This window comes from Ammospiza nelsoni, chromosome 11 (genome assembly GCF_027579445.1).
Source record: "Ammospiza nelsoni isolate bAmmNel1 chromosome 11, bAmmNel1.pri, whole genome shotgun sequence".
Taxonomy (NCBI): domain Eukaryota; kingdom Metazoa; phylum Chordata; class Aves; order Passeriformes; family Passerellidae; genus Ammospiza; species Ammospiza nelsoni.
In genome coordinates this window covers 15,233,271-15,253,411 of record NC_080643.1, presented here as the reverse complement: position 1 = coordinate 15,253,411, position 20,141 = coordinate 15,233,271, and the positions used below count along the sequence as shown (strand labels likewise).

Genomic DNA, 20,141 nt, shown 5'->3' with positions numbered 1-20,141 from the left:
TAAATTTAAAATAACTTTGTTTATAAAAAATAACGCAAAGCACTTTGTTAGGCAAAATAAAGACATGTGCAAGACAAGTCTCTCCTGCATTTACATATTTTTATTTTCAAATCCTTCTTTTAATCTGAGTGTAACATGACACAAGTAAGAGAGTGAGATTATTCAGTGTTCTCAGGATAACTGAAATTACAGTGTAGAGCTGAATAATTTCTCAGACAAGGGTGCAGGTTCTTGATAGCAGAAAAAATACCATGCAGCATTAACCAAAATCTATCTTAGGAAAAATATCCCTAAGTTTGAAGGTGGGTGCAGACATGCCTGGCAGCAGCACAGCAGGTCCTGTGGGCAGGTTAGGGATGCATCCCAGGGTGAGCCCGGTGTGCTGGAAAATCTCGGTGTTGTGGGGAATCCTGGGCATCCCTGGGGCCGGGAGCGCTCTCTGGCTGTGGAGTAGGTGCTGGCACCTCTGATTTCCCTGCTCGTGCTGCTGCTGCTGCCGTCCTGCTGCGGGCTTACAGCAGCCTCTTGTGGCCTCAGCAGGACTCGTGCAGAACTGGATTGCCGATGTTCTCTGCACTCAGCCTTGATTTTAATGTTTGACTAATGCAACGTTAATTAAAACTCAGATTTGGTGAACTGTTATTCAAAAATAACTATTTTTATCAAGTTTGGGGATCTTTAAGGACAGAAAAAAAATATTGAGACTGCTAAAACTATTTAAAATATAGGCACTCAGTGTAATTACAGAAGTGGGTAAATGATTGTTCTCAGTACTCAGGCTTCTCAACATACTTACAGATCTTTTCTCAATCATGGTGTTCAAATACCCCAAACCTGTAGAAAATAGACCCTGACTCCTTGGGTTTTTGTTTTTCCTTTCAGGTACCTTATCAACTTCTTGCTGGATGCCACCTTAGGGATGCTGCTGATCTACATCGGGATCCGAGCTGTCAGCAGCATCGTGGAGTGGCAGCAGTGGGAGTCCCTTCGCTTTGGGGAATATGGTAAATGTTCTGCTCTGGCACTGAAGTGGTTCTCAGGGTAGAATCTCTGAGTATTTCAGCAGGTGGTTAACTCATCCTCAAATTGTTGTACAGTCATTTTAGTGTTTCACTTGTCATGAGGGTTCTTCTAAGTTCTATATCTCACCTTGTGTCTAAGAAAGCTCAGCAAGTCTCTGAGCATTCCCTGAGTTTGGAATGACTGCTTGAATTTTTACTTTTTTAAGGAGTGATTCAACAAATTATGACATTGGCTAATCTCATGGAAAAAATACCAGCATGATAAATTTACTCTGAAACACTTCTAAAGAAATGATTTCTGGAAGGTCATTTCCTAGTAAAGCTTTCACTGAACCACATGTCTGAAGATACAGACCAAGAGTTCTGCCAGCCCTCTTTGAGCAGCCACATCCCTTCAGAGAAGGAAATGCAAGATGATCTATGCTGCTCCTCAAGTAATGATCACTGGAGCTTGTGCATGTAGGGTCTGTGTCTCTGGTGAAAAATGTGTGAAGGACAGACTGTGAAATCACTTCCAGGTGAAGTTGCAGTTTATCTTCCATTACTCAGAAGTCCACTCATGTGCAGAAGTTGTGGATTTGCAGCTGCAGTTGAGTCTCACACATTCTTAACATCAGCATTTAATTTTGTTCAGTCTGTTATTCTCAGATTGCTGAAAATGAAATTTTTGTGTATATGCTAGAAATCACATTTGCAGCTCCTTGAGACAGGAGTGGGAGGAGATGTTGCCTTATAAGAGAGCTGTGGCTCTTCATCAGAGAGAAAAACAACAACCCCAGTGGTTTGGGGGAGGAAGAAGTTTAAGAAAGTTAAAAATGTTTGCCTAACAAATTAGGAGCTTTCACAGCAGTTTTATAATTATTACTGGTAGGATTTGGTTTTGTAGATTTCTTTGGTTTTAATGATCCTAAGCAGCTGACAGAACTAAGAATAAGTAAAGACCTTGTGAAATTGGAGCACTTTAAAAGCTTGAGAAGTTTGCAATCAAATAACATTAATTGCTATTTGCTTTAATGTCAGAGGTTTAGATATGATAACAAGCAACTTAGAAATAACTGCCTATGCCATCAGCGCATGTTAGATTTATGGAGATTTAATGTGTATCTTTTAGGGTGCAGTTTATGGCCACTTAAGCTATTTAAATCAGCACTGCCACAACACTGCTTGTCTGTTTTATCCCACGTGCCTCAGTCCAGTATTTCCACTCTTTTCCTTGGACTGGTGCATATGTGACTCTTCAGGGAATTGAGAGCTAAACCATCAAAAATTCACTAGATGTAAGAAAAGTAAATAGTTCCTCCAGATTAGTCCCAGACTTGTGTCTCTGAGGGATTAGCTAAGCACCAATGCCCAGGGAAGGCAAAGGGGCAAGGAAAGAGGTGAGACCTCTTGCCCAGAGCCCCATTTTCTGATTGTTGGTTTGGCTTGAAGCCATTTGAAGATGTTTGAGCAGCTTTCAGCCCATATAAAACTTGAGTTTCCTCTTAGAGCAAAACAAAAGTGTATCTATTATAGTTATAGGTAGGTATTTGTAGTCATGTCAGATGTTAGATTTTATTTCTCCCTAATAACATTTTGAAATTTTTTGTGTGTAATCTGTTGTCCTTTCCCATTTTAATGTGCTTTCAACAGTAAGCAGTCTGTGGGTGGGGAGATGTGGTTAGTATATTCACTCCCCTGAAATTTCTCTATTTCTTACTTTCAAAATGAAGCCAGGTCTATTTTAGTTATGAGGCATTTCTGACTGCAGTAATTAAGCTCTTAAAATCAACAGATGAACTCGTGTAGTGCTTTGGAGATGGTCTGTGGCTGCTCCAGTGTTGTCACTTTGAATTAGATCTGAAACACCTGACCCTGTTTATTGAGTATTCTCCTCTGTGTGTGTATAAGTGATTTATGAAATTACATAACCTTCTTTTGTTAGTTGTTCTCTCTAGTATCAGATAATTTAATTAGTCACTAACTTTCTTTTCTGCATCTTTATTAATGTGCTGTCCTGCCCTTAGTGTGTTAGGTTTTTAATCAAGCTGGAGTCATTGTCAGGACTGTTTTAAAGCATATTGCAAATCTGCATTTCCATTAATCATGTGGGAGAGGCTTCTGGTATAAAGAGAATTCGAGAGCAGATGCAAAGTTATCAGTTCTGGCTAAAACTAAGTAGGTGCAGTAAGGTTTGGCCCTCTGTAAGAAATCCCATGCAAAAGGACAAGTTGCATTGGATCATTTGCTGTCATCTTGTTTTAAGTGTCCCTGGTGTTCCTGAAGTGAAAACCCTCCTATCACCAGTTTAACATTTTTCAGTTTGACCCAAAGAACACTGTTATTTTTTGTAAGATTTTTAAAATAAAGTAAAAGAGGGGACTAAAATGCAGTTCTGTGGGGTTGCAAGTGTGTTTAGAACTTGGGATTTTGAAATTAAATATGGAAGGTGTAGCATAGAATCACAGAGTGTTGTGGTTTGTAGGAGATCTCAAAGCCATTTTGTTCCACCCCCTGCCATGGATAGGGGCACCCTCCACTATCCCAGGTGGCCCCAAGCCACATCCAGCCTGGCCTTGGGCACTGCCAGGGATCCAGGGGCAGCCACAGCTTCTCTGGGCACCCTGTGCCTCCCAGGGAACAATTCCTAATTCCCAATATCGCATCCATTCCTGCCCTCTGGCATTGGGCAGCCTTTCCCCCTTGTCCTCTTGCTCCACAGCCTTTTCCACAGTCCCTCTCCAGCTCTCCTGGAGCCCCCTCAGGTACTGAAATGCTGCAATAAGGTCACCCTGGAGCCTTCTCTTCTCTACACATCTCCTCTCTTCTCCACCCCATGGGTCACTGAAGAGTATCAGAATTTTGGAGCATTTTATCTGGAGTACTAGAGTCAAGTGCTCAGCTTGGAGATCAGTGTGATTTCAGTTTGTTTGTAAATATGGGAAAACAAACAGGAGCCCTCCTTCCACCCCCAGGCAGGTCTCTTCTTGTGACTGAGTGATGTTTGTGTTTCTAGAGCCTAAATAATCATTTGTCTCAAGTTAGTTCTCACTGTGAGCTCATTTCCCTTCTTAGCTCTATTACTTGATCCCTGGTGATTCATTACTTGAAGCTGTCACAAAAATAGCAATGTCCTGCTGGTTTTAAAAGCCTCTTCTTTATATGGAGGATAGTTTTTAAGCATAAATGCCTCAAGGAAGGAATGGATACCAAAATATCAGCATTTATAAATGGTGGCTGTTTGTACAGCAAAACAGCACTGCAGTCTGATTTATGAACAGAGGGCCAAGACACTCCCTCAAGGGCTTTTTTACATCAGAATTTTTAATTTTATTGGATTTGTCTTCATATCTATGGTTTTATATTCTCAGATTCATTGCTTCAGCAGTTGGATTTTAATAGAAGTACAGAATGTGTTAATATATTTGAGTGTGTAAAGAGGAGAAAAGCAGTCATGATCTATACTGAAAAGAATGTTCCCTGCGTTCTCCTTCCCTTCTTGTCTTGAGCTACTTTAGCTGCTGCAAGTAGGAGACAGGTGATAAATCCCTCCTGGTGATTATAAACTCCACTGGCAACTGAATTGGCTGTGGCCTCTTTCCTTGGCTTTGCCTCTCCGTGGCAGAGCTCAGAAATTGTATTTAATGCATCTTTTTCCTCCAGGTCTTTATTTGCCCCTTGCAGAGCAACTTACTTATAGCCAGGCGGGGTGGCTAGCACTGCCTTCAAAACTATTTAAAATTTATTTTGGAGTAGTGCTGTGAGTTGGCATTTTCTTAAGAAAAAAATGTCAGGATCTGAAGAACAGAAGGAAGTTACAGGGTAGAGGAATACCAGGTATTGGGTTCAAGAACTGTTTCTAAACATACTTCCACAAAGCACCTGATGGCAGTGGCAGATACAAGTATAGGCTAATTTGGCATTGCCCGGCAATTTCCAAAAATGCTGCTACAGTTGTCACTGCAGACAATTCAAAATTTTTCAGTTTCATTCTTTATTTGTTTTTCTTACACTAGCAAGATTTCCAGTAATTTGCTGGACTATTTTATATATGACAAGTATAAAATCAGAATTCAAGAGATGACTGTAAGAGACTTTAGAAATTAAATTAGAGCTTTATGGCTTCAACATTAACATTAAAGTTCTAATTTGGGTTTGTGTACAGAACCTCTGAATGTACAAATGGCTGAAGGTGCTCTTTGGAGCACCTTCTGGATGTGGTGATGTTATTAACTTGAATTTCATGGCTTATGAAACCATAGAAAAAAAAATGGTTAGAAAGGAACTTCATATAATCCAACCTCTTGCTCAAAGCAGGATTAACTTCAAAGCTGAAATGGGTTGTTCAGGGCATGGTCCAGTCAGTTTTTAATTTCTCCATGGTTTAGGATTTAAGAACCCCTTTATCTAAACAACCTACTCCAGTAGATTTAACCACTCTCACTGTGAAAGCTTCTTTTCCCTCATATCAGAATTTTATCTTCACCTACCCAGTCTGTATCTTCCCACCTTTCTTCAAGCATACTGCTGGGACACTGTCAAAAGACTTGCTAAATTCAAAGTAGGCAGCATCCCTGTTGTCCCCACTTGTAGTTATAGCTGAGAGATAATTTTGTAGGTGCACACAAAAAATCCTCAAGCAGAATTTAATATATACAACTTCTAATTTCAGTCATGTACCAAAATAAAACCCCAAAGAAACCAGCACCACTCCCCACAAAAATATTGTGGAACAAAACATTCATTGGTGAGAGTACACAGCACTTTTAATATGGAGTTTCACAGTTTTTGCATGTACAAAATCTCCTGAGAGTTGCAAAAGATGCAAAATTGTTTTCACTGTCTTTGCTTTTAGGAATGAAATAAATATTGGAAAAGAGATTAGAATAAACTGTTCGTTTCAATTGTACTGCTATAGCTAAAGCTAGATTATTTTTTTAGTATTTGCTAATTAGTGAGAAAAACTAGAGAATACTAAGAAAAATGGGGAGTATAGAAATTAATTGCTAAAATGTAATTCTCAAACCTAATTCAGGCCTTGTATCTTCAGAAGAATCACAGTTGCTTGACTTTGACTTACTGATGTTTTCCCTTTAAAATTCTAACTCTTTGGGTTTTTACAAGAGAAGCTGCAACTGCAATATTTAATTGTAAAACCTGAGCATTTTAATTGCTTTCCTCTCAGACTGTTGAGTGTTGATCAGAAACTCAGCCTGTAAAACTTGCTTAGGAAGTCTTTGTTGTTTTGGACTCCAGTCTGATTTTCAGTTTCTCTGTGTAGCATTTCAGCAGCAAAGCCTCAGTCTCAGAGTATTACCAAGCATTAATGCTGAAAGCCTTTCAGGAGTGCTCCAGAAAAGGAAGCAGCAACTGTCCATTAAGCATTACAAACACATAAAGGCATCTGATTTTCCATTGCACATTATTCATCCCCAGGCTAAGAGTTTGGAGCGGCCTTTGATGAGATTGCAGAGGCTGCTGCAAAGACTAAAAATCTGTCACCCCTCTCCAGAGCTTGCTTTTGTTTTCTGGTGAAGTGCAGCTTCAGACTCACCTGCAAAGCTTATTAGGCTTACCAATCCTCTTTTTTTCCCCTTTTTTGTCTTCTTTTTCTTTCTCTGCCTTCTTTCAAAGAGTCTAATTGTGTGCTTAAGTTTTCCTGTTCAAATATTTCTGGTCTTCTTTCTGTCCTGGCAGATAACTTCATGCACTCAGGTTTTCACTCTGTTGAGTGCACCTGCTGCACCCTTTCACATTGGAGCTACAATATGATCCTAATTTTTTATTCAGCTTAATTTTTTATAGCAGCTCTTGCACCTTCAATTGGTTACTTATGGTAACTCACTTTGTAGAGATGAAAAATATCTTTAAGGTAGCCCAGAGACAATGGGGAAATTTAAGTTCTACTTAGACTGAAGGGAAATGTGTTTTCTCCAGCCATGTTTGCCTCAAATTTTCCCCTTTAAGACACTTAATATGTCATGATAGAGGATCAAAAATTAACAGTATGGGCAGAAACACAGTGAAAATTTATTTGTCTTGCTTTCATCAGATTATGTGAAACAGTATGAGCATATCACAGGTACTGCTGGATGGGACAAAGTCCTGTTATATTCAGTTTCTGGTACTTTTTGAAAGCTGGGGAGAGACAGAGGGAGGGGAGGGAGCAGCACTGAAGGAATTGGAGAAGGCACTTCTGGAGGATTTAGCTGCCCTGCTGTCTCTTCCAATACTGCTTTTTAAAGATGTTTACTCTGAAGTAAATCAAACTTATGCATACATTGAACCTTTCTTCTTTCTTGCAGGTGACCCCCTGCAGTGCAGTGCTTGGATGGGCCAGTGTGCTCTGTACATAATGATTATGACATTTGAGAAAACCATCATCATCATAGTGCTGCTTATACCTCAGTGGAAAGAGGTTGGTGTTTTTACAGCATTTTGCAGACAAGTGAATTTCAGGTGGAAGCTGTAAAGACTTCCAGCTGTGTTTATTGGTTTGGCTCAAGCATCATGATTGTCTACACTCATTGCCATTTAACTCTGTAGTAGTGTTATGTTCTTTAGTTTAATTGGGATACTGCTAATGAGACCTTTATCCATTACCAGGAATATCATATTGTATTTGGAAGGTTTTTTGTAAACTGAAATATCCAAAATTTAATTCTATCTCCATGTCTAAAGTACCCTTGAAACTACTCAGTGGTTCTTTCTTTTCTTAACTCTAATTCTTGCCTACAGCTATTTTGTATTCTTGTAGTATTTTGAAGAATTTTCTTTGCCTGACCTTGTTGATAGGTTTTAAGTGTAGACTTTTAGAAATTCGTGGTGGATTCGTGGAATCCACTGGTGCTGACTGGATTAACCTTTATTTTGATGGGCTCTGTGCAACCAGATATTCAAAGTGGTGCTGATATTGCCCATTAAAACCAGTTAGCTCTGTTGTGTACCCTGACTACTTCAGGAACTCTGTTCTCCTTACTGTGTATTTTGTAAAACTCTGCTCTGTTTAAATTTCCTAAAGATGGTTCTACATGTTCCTTGGGAGTGGCTCTAAAATGTTCAAGATGATTCCAAGGCAGCTCCTCAGACTTCTGTAAACAAAAGTGACAGAGATAAGTTTCCTGTCAGCCCCACTTACTTATCTGTGGTAATTTATGAGCTGTCCTAAATACTTTGCTTTTCTCAAAGCTGCCCTTTTTTGGTTCACCTGCATTATTTCTGTCACGTTAGCTGGTACATGAACATTGCCCTGCCTAAGGCAGTTGTGCACATACTGCTGTGAGCTGAACCCAGTCCTTTTCTTTCCACAGGTGGCTTTATTGAACCCCATAGAGAACCCCCAGCTGGAGCTGGCAATCGTCATGCTGATAGTTCCCTTCTTTGTTAACGTTAGTACCACTCACTTCTGAGATGTTTATCCTTCTGCCATGTGCTCATTAATTAACATTAGTCCTTAAAATGCTCTGTACCTTGGTGCTTGAGTTAATTTAAGGGCTGCTAAAGAATGGGTAAATTGTCTGGTTATGTAGATTTTACAAAGCTGAAATCCATATGGAGCTAAAGAACCAGGTTCAAGAGAGGGGCAGAAATGCCTCATAGACCCCTTTGGCCTGATGACTTCAGTATTTTGACTGACACAGAGATTATAAAATTACAGTGAAATTTGCTTCAGGAAGCAGTTGGTCTAAGGACAGACATCCTGTGAAGTATCCTGTGTCTGACCATAGCTAATAGCAGCTGGCTGTGGTGGAGCAGAGGAAAAGGGCAAGTGTGCAGTCATCCTTCCCAAAGTACACTCTTGCAGCAATCAGGGATTTAGGGATTAGAGCCAGAGACAGAGGGTGTCCTTGCATGTAATGCTTCACCTGCTGGTAAAGCATTGCTACATGAAGAGTTAATACACAATCACTGTGAATAGTCACCACTTCTCTGATTTTCTTCTCTTCCATAAAGGGATAAAGTAGCTGGATTCTAGAGCATTCCTGAAAGGGGTAATAAGATATGTGACACTGTGCCTACACAAGATTTAGCTTTTGGCCAATTCAAAATTATTTTCAAGTTCATTTGGTCAGTATTTGGACCTTCCTTCTACTCTGAAGAAAGCTGAACTGTTGCTTTCCCCTTCTTTTAACAGGCGTTAATGTTCTGGGTAGTAGATAATTTCCTTATGAAGAAAGGGAAGACAAAAGCTAAACTTGAAGAAAAGGAAGCAGGACAAGACTCAAGAAATGGAAGTAAAGTCCGATACAGGAGAGCAGCATCACATGAGGAGTCAGAGTCAGAAGTATGTAGAGTTAATTATTGCAATTAATGCAATATCAATCCAGTTCATCCCTCCTGATACTGATTTCATTGTAGCACTGTCAACTTAGTGTTGATTTGCTGAGCATATATCTATAGCATTGGCAGTTGAGAACCAGTTAAGGAAAAAGTCATGGTTGTACCACTCTGGCAGGTAATTTCCTTGCAGATGGGCAGGAAGACACAATAATATATGTAAATACCATGGCTAAGCTGTGCTGCAAGGGCTTCTAAAAAATACCTTACAGGGAACACAAAACTAATAGACAATTCTAATTCAAAGAGAGGTTAATAGCTTAAAGTGAGAGGGAGCTGGTGGAGGTAACTGACCTGATTTTTGAGAATTATTTACATAGCTGCCGTAGCATAACATTATTCTAAATTACATTAAGTGAGCAGTTTTTAGTTCAGCTGAAAGATGGGTGGTTTATTTGAAGGTGAGTCAGTTTAGCTTTAGTAAGTTAATGTAACTTTTCTGTGAGGTAAACAGTGCTATTTATGTGGGGTTTGCCAGGTAATGTGACTGCCTTGTTACCAGTGTGGATCAAGACTTTAAATATTCTCTCAAGATGCATCCACTGTTCTGGCATCACTCTTTGGGTTCAGAGTCAGTGGCTGTAGTGAGATTAATATGCATCCATCCTTCTGCAAAACTTACTGTTGGTTTCTGATAGTATCTGCAATGATGTGGCAGTAAATCCTAATTGTGTTCTAAGCTCTTTCCTGAGCAAATAATAAGGTGCTTTGCAAGCATAAAAAAGTAAAATTTAAAAGTAGAAAGAAGGATGTGACTGCTCCATGTGCTCAGAAGCTGTAATTTGTTTTTAGATCCTTATTTCAGCAGATGATGAGATGGAGGAGTCAGATGCTGAGGAGGACCTGCGCAGACTGACCAACTTGAAGCCCATCAAGAAGAAGAAGCATCGCTTTGGTCTGCCTGTATGACACATTCCTTGGCCTGTGGACTCGCAGGTTTTATGGCAAAAACTTCTGTCAGTGGGGTTTAATGTTGCAATTGCATCTCCCTTTTCATACAAACTGACTTAGAAGCAAGGTCTACCAACAGAAGGCAAAGCAGTTGGAAGACTTCCAGTTCAGTTGCACTACAAACACACTGACCAGTTATGCAAGAATGTCTCCTCATCATGTGTGGGAAATGGACGAGTCACTAAGGATTCGTGTGGGAGGTGTCAGAGAAGATCAGAGAACAGATACAGAATCTTTCACTTTCAGTTACTGATGGGACAGTGTATGGAGTTCTCAAAAAGGCATCAGAGTTGACTAAGTTAAAGGAGTGTGTTTTATTACTAAAACTGGCTTTTGCAGCATAATTCCTAGAGCAGAATAGTTTATGGTTACAAGCTGTAACTTAACATTATTTTTTTAAGTACAAATGTTTACTTGCTACCGGGTACCTATGGAACTAATAGGTGGAACAAAGATTTTTTTCCAAGTCTTCTCAAATCTATCTGACTATTTTATATTTAAGTTATATTTTCATACAGTTGTATTTAAAGATTCTCTTTATCAGAGAAATGGGTACAGTTCCCTTTTTTGTGCAGAACAGGTCAAAAGATTTGTAGTGAAAATCTTATTTATCCTTGTCTCCTGATTTAAGACAAAGGGATTGCAAAGGGAAAAGCTCTCTGTCACTGCTGAAGTCACCAAATATCACTAAAAAATGCAGTCCTGTGTGTGCTCTTGACCACATAATTTGAAAATACCTTTTTCAGTAGGAGGTGGTGTTTGCATATTTGACAAAGGTGCACTTTAGTGTATAACAAAAATCCATTGTGATAAGTTGTTTGTGAAATGAGTATCTATGGGTACTCTAATTAATTCTTTTTCTGCAAGTCTCTTGTGCATACCTCTCAAATGACCCAAAAGAGATGGAACATTTCTGATACTTTTCCTATTATAGGGCCTGCAGTACAGGACTGTGATCTGATTATAGCAGTTGTGCTACAATATTGCAAATACAATTCTGTCCCTTGTTTTTTGTTGGAAAAGCAATCTTCTACTTAATGTGCTTAACAGCAACAACAAAATTTCTCCTATTTATTTTCCATAAAGTCTCATTATCCTTCAATAGTAAAAGAACAACCCCGAGGGGTAGAGTGCAGTTGTTACCACAGCATTTCTGGGATTTTCAGTGTCTCTTCTGATAATTGAGAGCACGTGGTGATCTGAAACCTAGCAGACATGTTTTCAGTGATATCCTTTTGCTTTGCATATTTTCTAAATGATTGTTTCTGACAGCTTTCCTTGCTTAGCTAAACCTTGTGCAGGACAAGGCGATGTGTCAAAGAGGTGACAACAGACCTTGAATGCAAATCTGTTGTAGTATCTGGACACCAGAAAAATTCCAAGCCTTAAACCAGTTTCATTGGAAAACTGCTCAGAACTTTTTAAGATTTTTTACATTTTTTTATAGATTTACTAGGTCTTAATGTGATTTATTATCCAGACGACTTACCTGGGCCTTAGTAAATACTGAACTGTGCGCTCCCGTGCTTGCTTTCACTATTCCAGCATCCCTTTTCCTGGTGGCTGCCAAGGGGACACGATGCTCTGACACCTCAGGGTGTCCAGCCAGCTCCAAGGGACATTTACCAGACGCGAGGTTTTAGTTGAGCCCCTGACCTTTGTTACTGTGCACTGAAACGTAAGAACTGCAATAAGTTACAGTACTAGTGTTTCCTTTAGACTAAATCTAGAGACTAATGACAATGGAAGCTTACCTGAGTTCTTTTAACATGGGGGGTGGGGATGGGGAAATGTCCCTAATCAGTGTTGCCTCTAGTTTGGGGGGTGTGGGGTTTTTTATTGATTGTATCACTCCATCTTCTCTTGACTATTGACCACTGGGCGGGCGCAGATCTCCAAAAGCACAGTACTTCAAGAAATTCATCAACACAATAGTCTCCTACAGCTCACTTTTCCAAAGGGATTTAAGAGTTAGGACTGGCTCTTGTCACAATTGTCAGCATTTATTTTTTTAGCATAGGATTTGTTCTGTTTCAGATAGTAAACTGAAGCTATTGAACATGTGCTACGTCCCAGTGCAGAGCATGGCTGTCCTCACCAGCTGAGATAACTGAGCAGCGCACACAAATTTAACTGTGCCAGCTTGCATCTTATCTTCCTTTTCCCTCCTCCAGTTACTTCAATTATCGAAATGATTCTAGTCTCATGTTTAGTCTGTGATGTGTCAGTATAAAATTATGGCCTTAATCATGTAAAAATATTTCTTTTGAGCAGACCTCAAGCTTATTGACCAAGTACAAAACAGTATGAAGCGCTATGGAGCAGTTTCTTGAAGGTGGTTATAGAAAAGGTTCTGAATGCCTAATTTCTCATGTCTTAACTGCTTAAATGTCTCTTCTTGTGAGATCTAGATATGCCTAGCAAGATGATGTAGTAAAGCACTATGATCCAAAGACACAGAAGTATTTTAAATACACAGTAGTAACAGGAGGAGCAACCTTTAGAGGGAAAAAATTAAATTCTCTACTAAGATAATAATTGTATTCAGAATTTTAGGTAAGTAACAAAATTTGGCTGTTTTTTCTATACATTCTTTGTTACTATTGTGAAAGAGATGGAAAATGTAAAACTAGCCATTTTCCTCTCTGTAAGGTAAAAATTGGAATTTGTGCAGTAATTATGAGTAGGACAAGTCCTTTTGTCTGACAGGCTTGCATGTGTGAGCAGGGAGTGTGTGCTTAGTGCTTCACTGTGTCTTACCACTTGTTAGGATGTATTGGCAGTACAGTCTGAAATGGACTTTTCATAAAGAGTTGATCCAGTGAGAGATTGCAACACCATGTTTGCATTATCCTCCAGCTGTCACTCTGATTTCTGCCTGGCAAATGTACTTCAGGACAACTCATAGCAAAGGTTTAATTCAGGCTGTGCTTAGAAAATAGGATTCTGTTTAATGACAATAAGCTATGTAGTGAATGCCAAAGTAAGAGGAAGGGATTATAACTTAGAGAAGAGACACAAATATTGGTGGAGATGGAATTTACCACAAGTGGTCAACCTAAATACATTAACTGTTCCTAGTATCTGACCTGTGATACATCTGCATAAACTTAAAACACTGGTGTTGTCTAGTATGTGGTTTCCAAGTTCTGGCTTCAATATGTTCAGATCCCCTTGTCTTACTTTAAGTAGGTGAATGCTGTCTGTTAATGTTACTAACTAAAATGTACTATAGCTTTTCTTCAGGGAAAACTCAGAAACTGAGTTGCAAATTAGAGCAATGCAAAGTGATCCCCTCGGGCAGGTGTCTGCTCCGATCCCTGCCGGGCCTGGGGAGGGGGGCCTGGGCTCTCCCGCTCTGCTCAGAGCTGAGCATCACAAGGAATCTCTGCCACTGTGCTTGACTAACCCGTGTTTGCAACTTTGCTGTGCTTTTTACAGGAGAAACCAGTAGTGAAAGCTAATAAATTCAGCCACACCAAGTCAGAGTACATCTACAGCATAGGCGTGCAAACTTTTTTAGGTGAAGTTTCCAGTTCAATTACTGAAAATGACTACTATGGTTTTACAAAGTAAAACTGCAGTATCTTTAAAAAAGGGACTCTTTTGTAGGTGTTTTTGTCTTGTGTGGGTATCCGTCTCAAACTGAATGTGGAGTTTGTTTGTAAGTAAATTCAGAGTATAGCCAATGTGAGCAAAACCAACAGCTGTATTCTGCTGCCCTCTGTTTGGACCATATTGTTTAATCAGTGGTGTTACCTTAAACTTTTAAGGGTATCTGATGTAATTACATTATAATGGTTTACAATAAAGTCTGACTTATTACAGATTTGTACACTTGTTTTATACTTGTTCTGTTTCAAAGTGCCTGTGTTTCAGTGTCTGTGGTGTCCTCTCCTGGGAAGCAGATTCTGCTACTTGAGTTTAACTTCAGCTCTAATTGTGCACCCTGTTATGTTGATTTTAATTTCAGTATATTTATTTACCTTAATGGCAAGTCCCATTTGATTGGGAAGAGCCATTGTTCTTAAGCTGCAAATTTTGTTTACAAGTTTAAGAATCCTTGCAGGCTCCTCTCAGATCCATTTCCTGAGGAAGGTTTTTTTAGAAACTGAACAGGATGGACCCAACTCTGCCTCTGTAACTCCTCTGTGACATTTCCCTGTTATTTTCATACGTTCCACGTGCCACATCCAAGCAGCCCCACACTCACTGCACCCATTCAGGGAATTCAGAGTATAATCTTCACTCTACCTAAAGTGGCAGCCCCCTGAGAAGTTGTTAGCACTTTCCTGGAGAATTCAAATCTTCCCTGACATTTGGAGACCACAGTGGCAGCCATGTGTACATTCACTTAATTCTCTATGGTCATTGCCATATTTTAGTTGGAACCATTCCTCCAGCAAAGGAGTTTTCCACAATTCCTAGTACGGTGGAAGTTTACAACTTGTATTTTTAATAGCCACTGTTGGATAAATGAGCCATTTTTTTTCCATTGTCATTTATGTACCATTTAACAGATCTCAAGGACCTCAACCAGGTGAACAGGATGTCTACTCTAAAATTTAAGTAACTGTTGATTTAGGCTGGGTTCTTTGTGAGGAAAAATAGCCCATAATCTATGCAAGAATATGTTTGTGCTGGTTTAGGAAATGGAATTGAAGAGAACAGAACTCTCCAGGCTTTGGGGATGTTCTAGAAACCCCAGGATGTGCTGCCTGCCTCTCTAAGCAATTCACCTGCCCCAAATGGCAAGCAAGGTATGAGTGGTTAGATTTTGTTTGTATAGATTAAATTACTATGAAAGCACAACTCTGTTGCTTTTGAGTGAGGAATATGCAGTACCAATTAAGTGAAACAATTTTGAAAATTGAAGGGAAAATAATAGTTCGGTGTCCTGAATTCTAAATATTTGCTTTAAACACGCAGAATGTTATTTTGCTGTCATAATAGAATAGTGACGCTTGTGGGGCTGTAGAGAAACATCTTAGTAGAGAACTGTTGCTTTGTACAATAGAAAAAAAATCTGTTTTTTCTAAGGTCAATGTTTTATTCTTCTGTTTTGTTGGCCTACTAAGGGCACTGCTGCTCTGCAGAAATGCTTCTTCTAAGCATTACTAAGACATGGGTTTAAAATAGAAAATAAAGCTAGGGAATAGCTAAGGGCATAACATCCAAGCTGCGTTTTAGCCTACAAATAATTCCCCCAATAAAGGAGAAGATCTCAGGCCTGGAAAGAGTTCAGCTTAAAGGTAGTTTGGGCATTGGGAGGCCTGGGGAGTAGTTCATAGCCAACAGATCCCACAGTCCTGCTCGTACAGCGCTGGAGCTGTGGTTTGATGTCATGTTTTCATAGTGAAAAACAAATTTTTGTTACTCTTGTGCTTCTCTGTACCCTAAAAGCACTGGCAGAGCCTGAGGAAAGGCTAGGGCAGATTTCTACCACTACAGCAGTTGATCTCTCTAGTCGAAGGTGTTTGGAGGTCTGCTATGCCTGCCCTTCTCACATTAACCCACCTGGCTGGAGTCTTGGTTCTTTGTAGGTGTTGAGTGCAGTCACAGAAGCTGTATTTTTTTTTATTTATGTAAAGATTTCATATAAAAAACCAAAAGGGAAGCATTCTCCTACTCAAACCTCTCCCAGTATTGAAAAATAGAACTCATGCTCAGAGATGGCAGGGCTTTACTTAATTAAAAAATTGTTTAGAGAACAAATATTAAAAGTTCTGAGAAAGGGTTTCCTGCTGTCAGCAAGTACAGTGGGGAACACCGAGTTTATCCGTGTCTGAGTAAGCTATTACTGTACAGATGTGGGTGAAATGGTTAAACTTGCTGATAGTGCTGGAAGTAGAAGGTGATTTTACTCTCTCAGTTGTGTAAGAGCCAGTACTGGAGCATGATCAGAGATAGAGCTGTAAGGGTAAAACCATACCTACTATATTAGCTTTCCAAAAGACATGAAACACTCTCCTGTTAAAGATCCTTGTGCTCAAGTGATTCAGGGCACAGTTATGCTTTGGACTTCAGGTTTGCATCATCTTTAGAGAACACATATTTTTGTTATGCTGGGAAAGCAATGCCCACTCTTTTTTTCCCCTCCCTCCCCCCAAGAGAGTTCAGAGTCAATTTTGTGTCCATAACAACATTTTGCCTTTTAAAGCTGTAAATAGCTCCCCAGCGGACTCCCCGGGCAGCGTTTTTGCCGGGACCCGGGTTCCCCACTGCCGCAGCTGCCCCCGTCAGCCCGGCGCGGTGAATGCTGCACGCCCGAGTCATCGCCAGGAATAAACCTCGGACAGCAACAGCCTGCCCCGACCTGAATCATCCCGCGCTGCTGCGGGAACATGAGCCAGCCCCTGACTTCACTCGGATGCTCTATATAAGTCCAGGAAAACAACAGGCGCTCGCAGAGCTCACGGGCTGGATTTAATCAAAGTCGGGAACGACCTGGGAGGGATTTCAGCGAGGGAGCACCGCAGTTATGTCACAGGTACGGGGACATCTGTGCGCTGCCAGCCCTCGGAGCAGCGCCTGGCAAACCTGCTGCTGGTTTGGATGCTGTGCTTGGAAAAGCTTATTAGCGAGTTCCTCCCGTTAGCCAGTGAATTCAGCTTTACTGCTCTGTGACTTGTGTGATTAAAATATTTTAACAAATGCATACTTAGAAAGGAAAGCAGCTGCTCTCTACATGGTTAATTAATTTAGCTTTAAAATGTTCTGGTTTACCTTAAATATTTTATTTGTGTAGAAAGGGAAAAATCCTTTCCCCTGCCCTGCGTTGGGATGTTTCACAGATGGAGGAATCTCTGCCTTTCTAACATACTTTCTCAGACAGTGATTCTGAAATTCTGTTTTGCAAAGAGGTGGCTGTGCTGAAATGTCGCTGTGTAAAGCTTAGTGCATTAACATGCAGGAGAAAAGAGTGGGACTGAAAATTCTAAGGGTTAGGATAAGATATTTGAGACTGAAATTTTGTATAAAATGAATACTTTTATATTGATTTTATAACTATTGGTTTGTCTTTAATGCATGCCCCAATTAGTGTTTCAAAGTGCTCTTGAAACGAGCTCAGAAATGGTGAGGTTTCAGGTAAATGTTACATTTGCATCACAAGCTGTGTGTGCCTGGCAGAGCTCTCCTCAGCATTAGTTTTACAGGAGTAGTGTGATGGAGAGTAGGAACACAGAGAGAGTAGGAGAGCACAGTTCTTCAGCCATAGAGAGTAACTCAGTTCAGCTGATTTTCTTTCCTCCAAAGAAAATAGCACTTAAAACCCAGTTGTATGTCTTGTAAAGTAGCACTTTCTGTCTTGTGACAGGAGGAGATAAAGCACAGGCTGCACTCCCGTGCCAGGAATGGCTCCTGCAACCCCTGCTCAGAAATTCTGGCAGCAGTTAGCAGTGGTGGGGCTGTGACAGTGGCAGCTGCTGGCCCTGGCTCACCGTAACCTCTCTGTGCACCAGCTTTGCTCTTCAGCTGGGGCCAACTAATCCACAGCAACTGTCCTGCTGGAAAATCCTCTGTGATCAAAGCATGAGATGGTTTATTTTAAAATAACTGGGTGACATTCAAGAGCTCTGCTCAGCCTGGTTGTATCTTTCTGCATGCCAAGAGCCACCTTTCCTCACCCTTTCCCCAGGAATTCCCTTGGCCCAGTGGGTAGAAGCCTCACAGTTAGTGTCTGTTACCAATAATGAGTGAAGGATCCTTGCAGATTTCACATTGCTCTTAAAGCAAGGGGCTTTTCCCCTTCCTGGGTTGGCTGCCTGTGGAGCGTGCCATGGGCATGAGGGACTGTTGCCATCATGTGCCAGTTGTCATTCCGGAAGGACAGGTGACTCCTGGCTGTGGGGATGTTTGGTTCACCAGCTGAACAGCCATGCACGAGGTGTTGTGAATTTTGAAGGGTTTGCTGACACCCTTTCCCCTCGCTTGCTTTGGCTACTCATGAGTGTTTTCCCCAGAGATCTCGTAAATGTTTTGTTTCCCACAACACATGCGAGTGGCATTGACAGTGAGCTATTCTGAGCGTTCCCAGGAATTTGCAGCAGGCAGAAATCGTGCTGAAGGCTCCAGTGGGGCCAGCCCACCCATCCAGGAGCCAGCCATGCAGGCACTGTCTCTGCAGGCTCCCTGGGACCCGCTGCTCCAGCCTCGAGGGATTTGTTTCCCTCCACAACTGCTTTTACCCTCACAGGCAGTGCCTGAGTGGGCTCCACCAGTGCCAGAACCCAAATATCAGAAGCCCTGTGTATGTAGTGATGGTCAGAGAAGTTTGTTGTTGATCTTTCAGTGTGCAAATCTATTAGAGTTGGAGTGTGGGGGTCTTCTGTTCCTCTTGATCATATCCCTGTGCCCCTGAATCTTGCCATGAGGGCTACCTGGTGGGACATTGAAAATCTGTCCATGAAATAATAAACTGATGGAGGAATGCTTATGGTGTTGGCTGCTGCAGAGTGGGGTTGTGTCTGACTGGGCAGTAATTTAAAGATGGGGTAGGCTGATGAAGCAATGGTATCCCTATTTCCTTGTAGTGGAATAAACTGTGAACAGATTAGTACTTGGCTTTAGCAGAGCACCACCTGATGATGCATCTGTTTCTGTATTAGGTTTCCTTCTCCTTCTTTGGGTTCCAAATCCAGGGCTTTAGATGTGTTCAGTAGAGAGCCCTGTTGAATGCTCAGATCCTTTTGTTCCTTAAATTTAAGATGATCAACCATGGGTCAAGTGTTTATTTGAACTTAAGCCAAGTCCAGATTTGGAATCTCTCTGACAAGTTTCCCAAAGAATTAGTAAGTAGACACAAGCCAAATTTAGTAATAAAGTGATTTTTCCTTTCCAAATATTGGGCAGGTTCTTGAATTACCAATCAATACTTGCAGAATAAGCTGGTAGGGGTGGACAGAGAAAATCTACGATTTTTTTTTTAAATTAAGTTGCTCTTTCATTGCTCTTTCAAAGGCTGTACAATAAAAAGACAATTTCAGAGCGGTAAGAATGGTAGCTGATTTTGAGAAGGGCAGTGGAATTGTGATTATGGGAAGATCTGAAGTAGTTGAGTATGTAATTTCAGAACTGAAATAGGTGAAATGTTGTGTTAGCAACTCTGTATGTTGTAGCCTTTGGGTGGAGGCAGCTTTGTTCCCTGTGCTTTGAAAACAAAATACTGATGTGTGGGTCTGTTTCTTAGCCAGCCCCTGTGAAAAAGAAGCGTCCTCCAGTGAAGGAAGAAGACCTCAAAGGAGCCAGAGGAAACCTTGCCAAAAACCAGGAAATTAAATCTAAGACCTACCAAGTGATGAGGCAGTGTGGTAAGTCTCCTTGACTGGAAGCAATTAAGCAGAGTAAAACATTGACTTAATTGCCCTTTTCAAGTAAAAGGGTTCCTCATCTGGTGGACAAGTGAAGTATTTATCAAATGTATATGTGTATTTCAGCAGCACTAATTTGACTCCCTTGAATTCGGGTGGTATTTCACTGATTGTCTCTCCTGGTTTTCTTTTCTAAGAACAAATGGGCTCTGCAGCACCTTCCATATTCAGCGGGGCTCGGACAGGGGGTGAAACAGTCTTTGAGAAACCAAAGGATGAGCCAGCCAAGAGCGTCTTTGGCTGACGGTGGACTGGGACATGACTCACCAAAATGATTGTTGTAACATTTTTCAAATGTTTTCTGTTCCTTGCACTAAAGTCACTGTAGACTCAAGTAGCTAATTTCTACTGTAAGTCCTTAAGTAGTGAAAATACTCATGTCAAAGAGTAAAATTCCATGTTCATTTTTATTACATGCTTTCTTTCTATATATTGGATAATGTTTGCTATAATTGTTTAATAAAAAAGGTTGTTGGACTCA

The 20,141-nt window shown here is 40.6% G+C and overlaps 1 protein-coding gene across 2 annotated transcripts in view; it reads left to right on the top strand.

Moving 5' to 3' along the window:
* LOC132078076 (musculoskeletal embryonic nuclear protein 1) overlaps positions 1–20,141 on the top strand; it is a 40,798-nt gene extending 20,657 nt beyond the window's left edge. Inside the window, exons 4-11 of one of the 2 annotated variants that reach the window (XM_059479981.1) lie at positions 883–1,004; positions 7,307–7,419; positions 8,312–8,389; positions 9,136–9,285; positions 10,131–10,241; positions 17,863–17,878; positions 19,484–19,600; positions 19,798–20,141. In XM_059479981.1, coding sequence (XP_059335964.1) covers positions 883–1,004; positions 7,307–7,419; positions 8,312–8,389; positions 9,136–9,285; positions 10,131–10,241; positions 17,863–17,878; positions 19,484–19,600; positions 19,798–19,904 — 814 coding nt within the window. In that variant the 3' untranslated portion in view covers positions 19,905–20,141. Of the gene's footprint in view, positions 1–882; positions 1,005–7,306; positions 7,420–8,311; positions 8,390–9,135; positions 9,286–10,130; positions 10,242–16,553; positions 16,780–17,862; positions 17,879–19,479; positions 19,601–19,797 lie in introns of those variants that run through there. The other variant, XM_059479980.1, reaches the window with a different exon arrangement.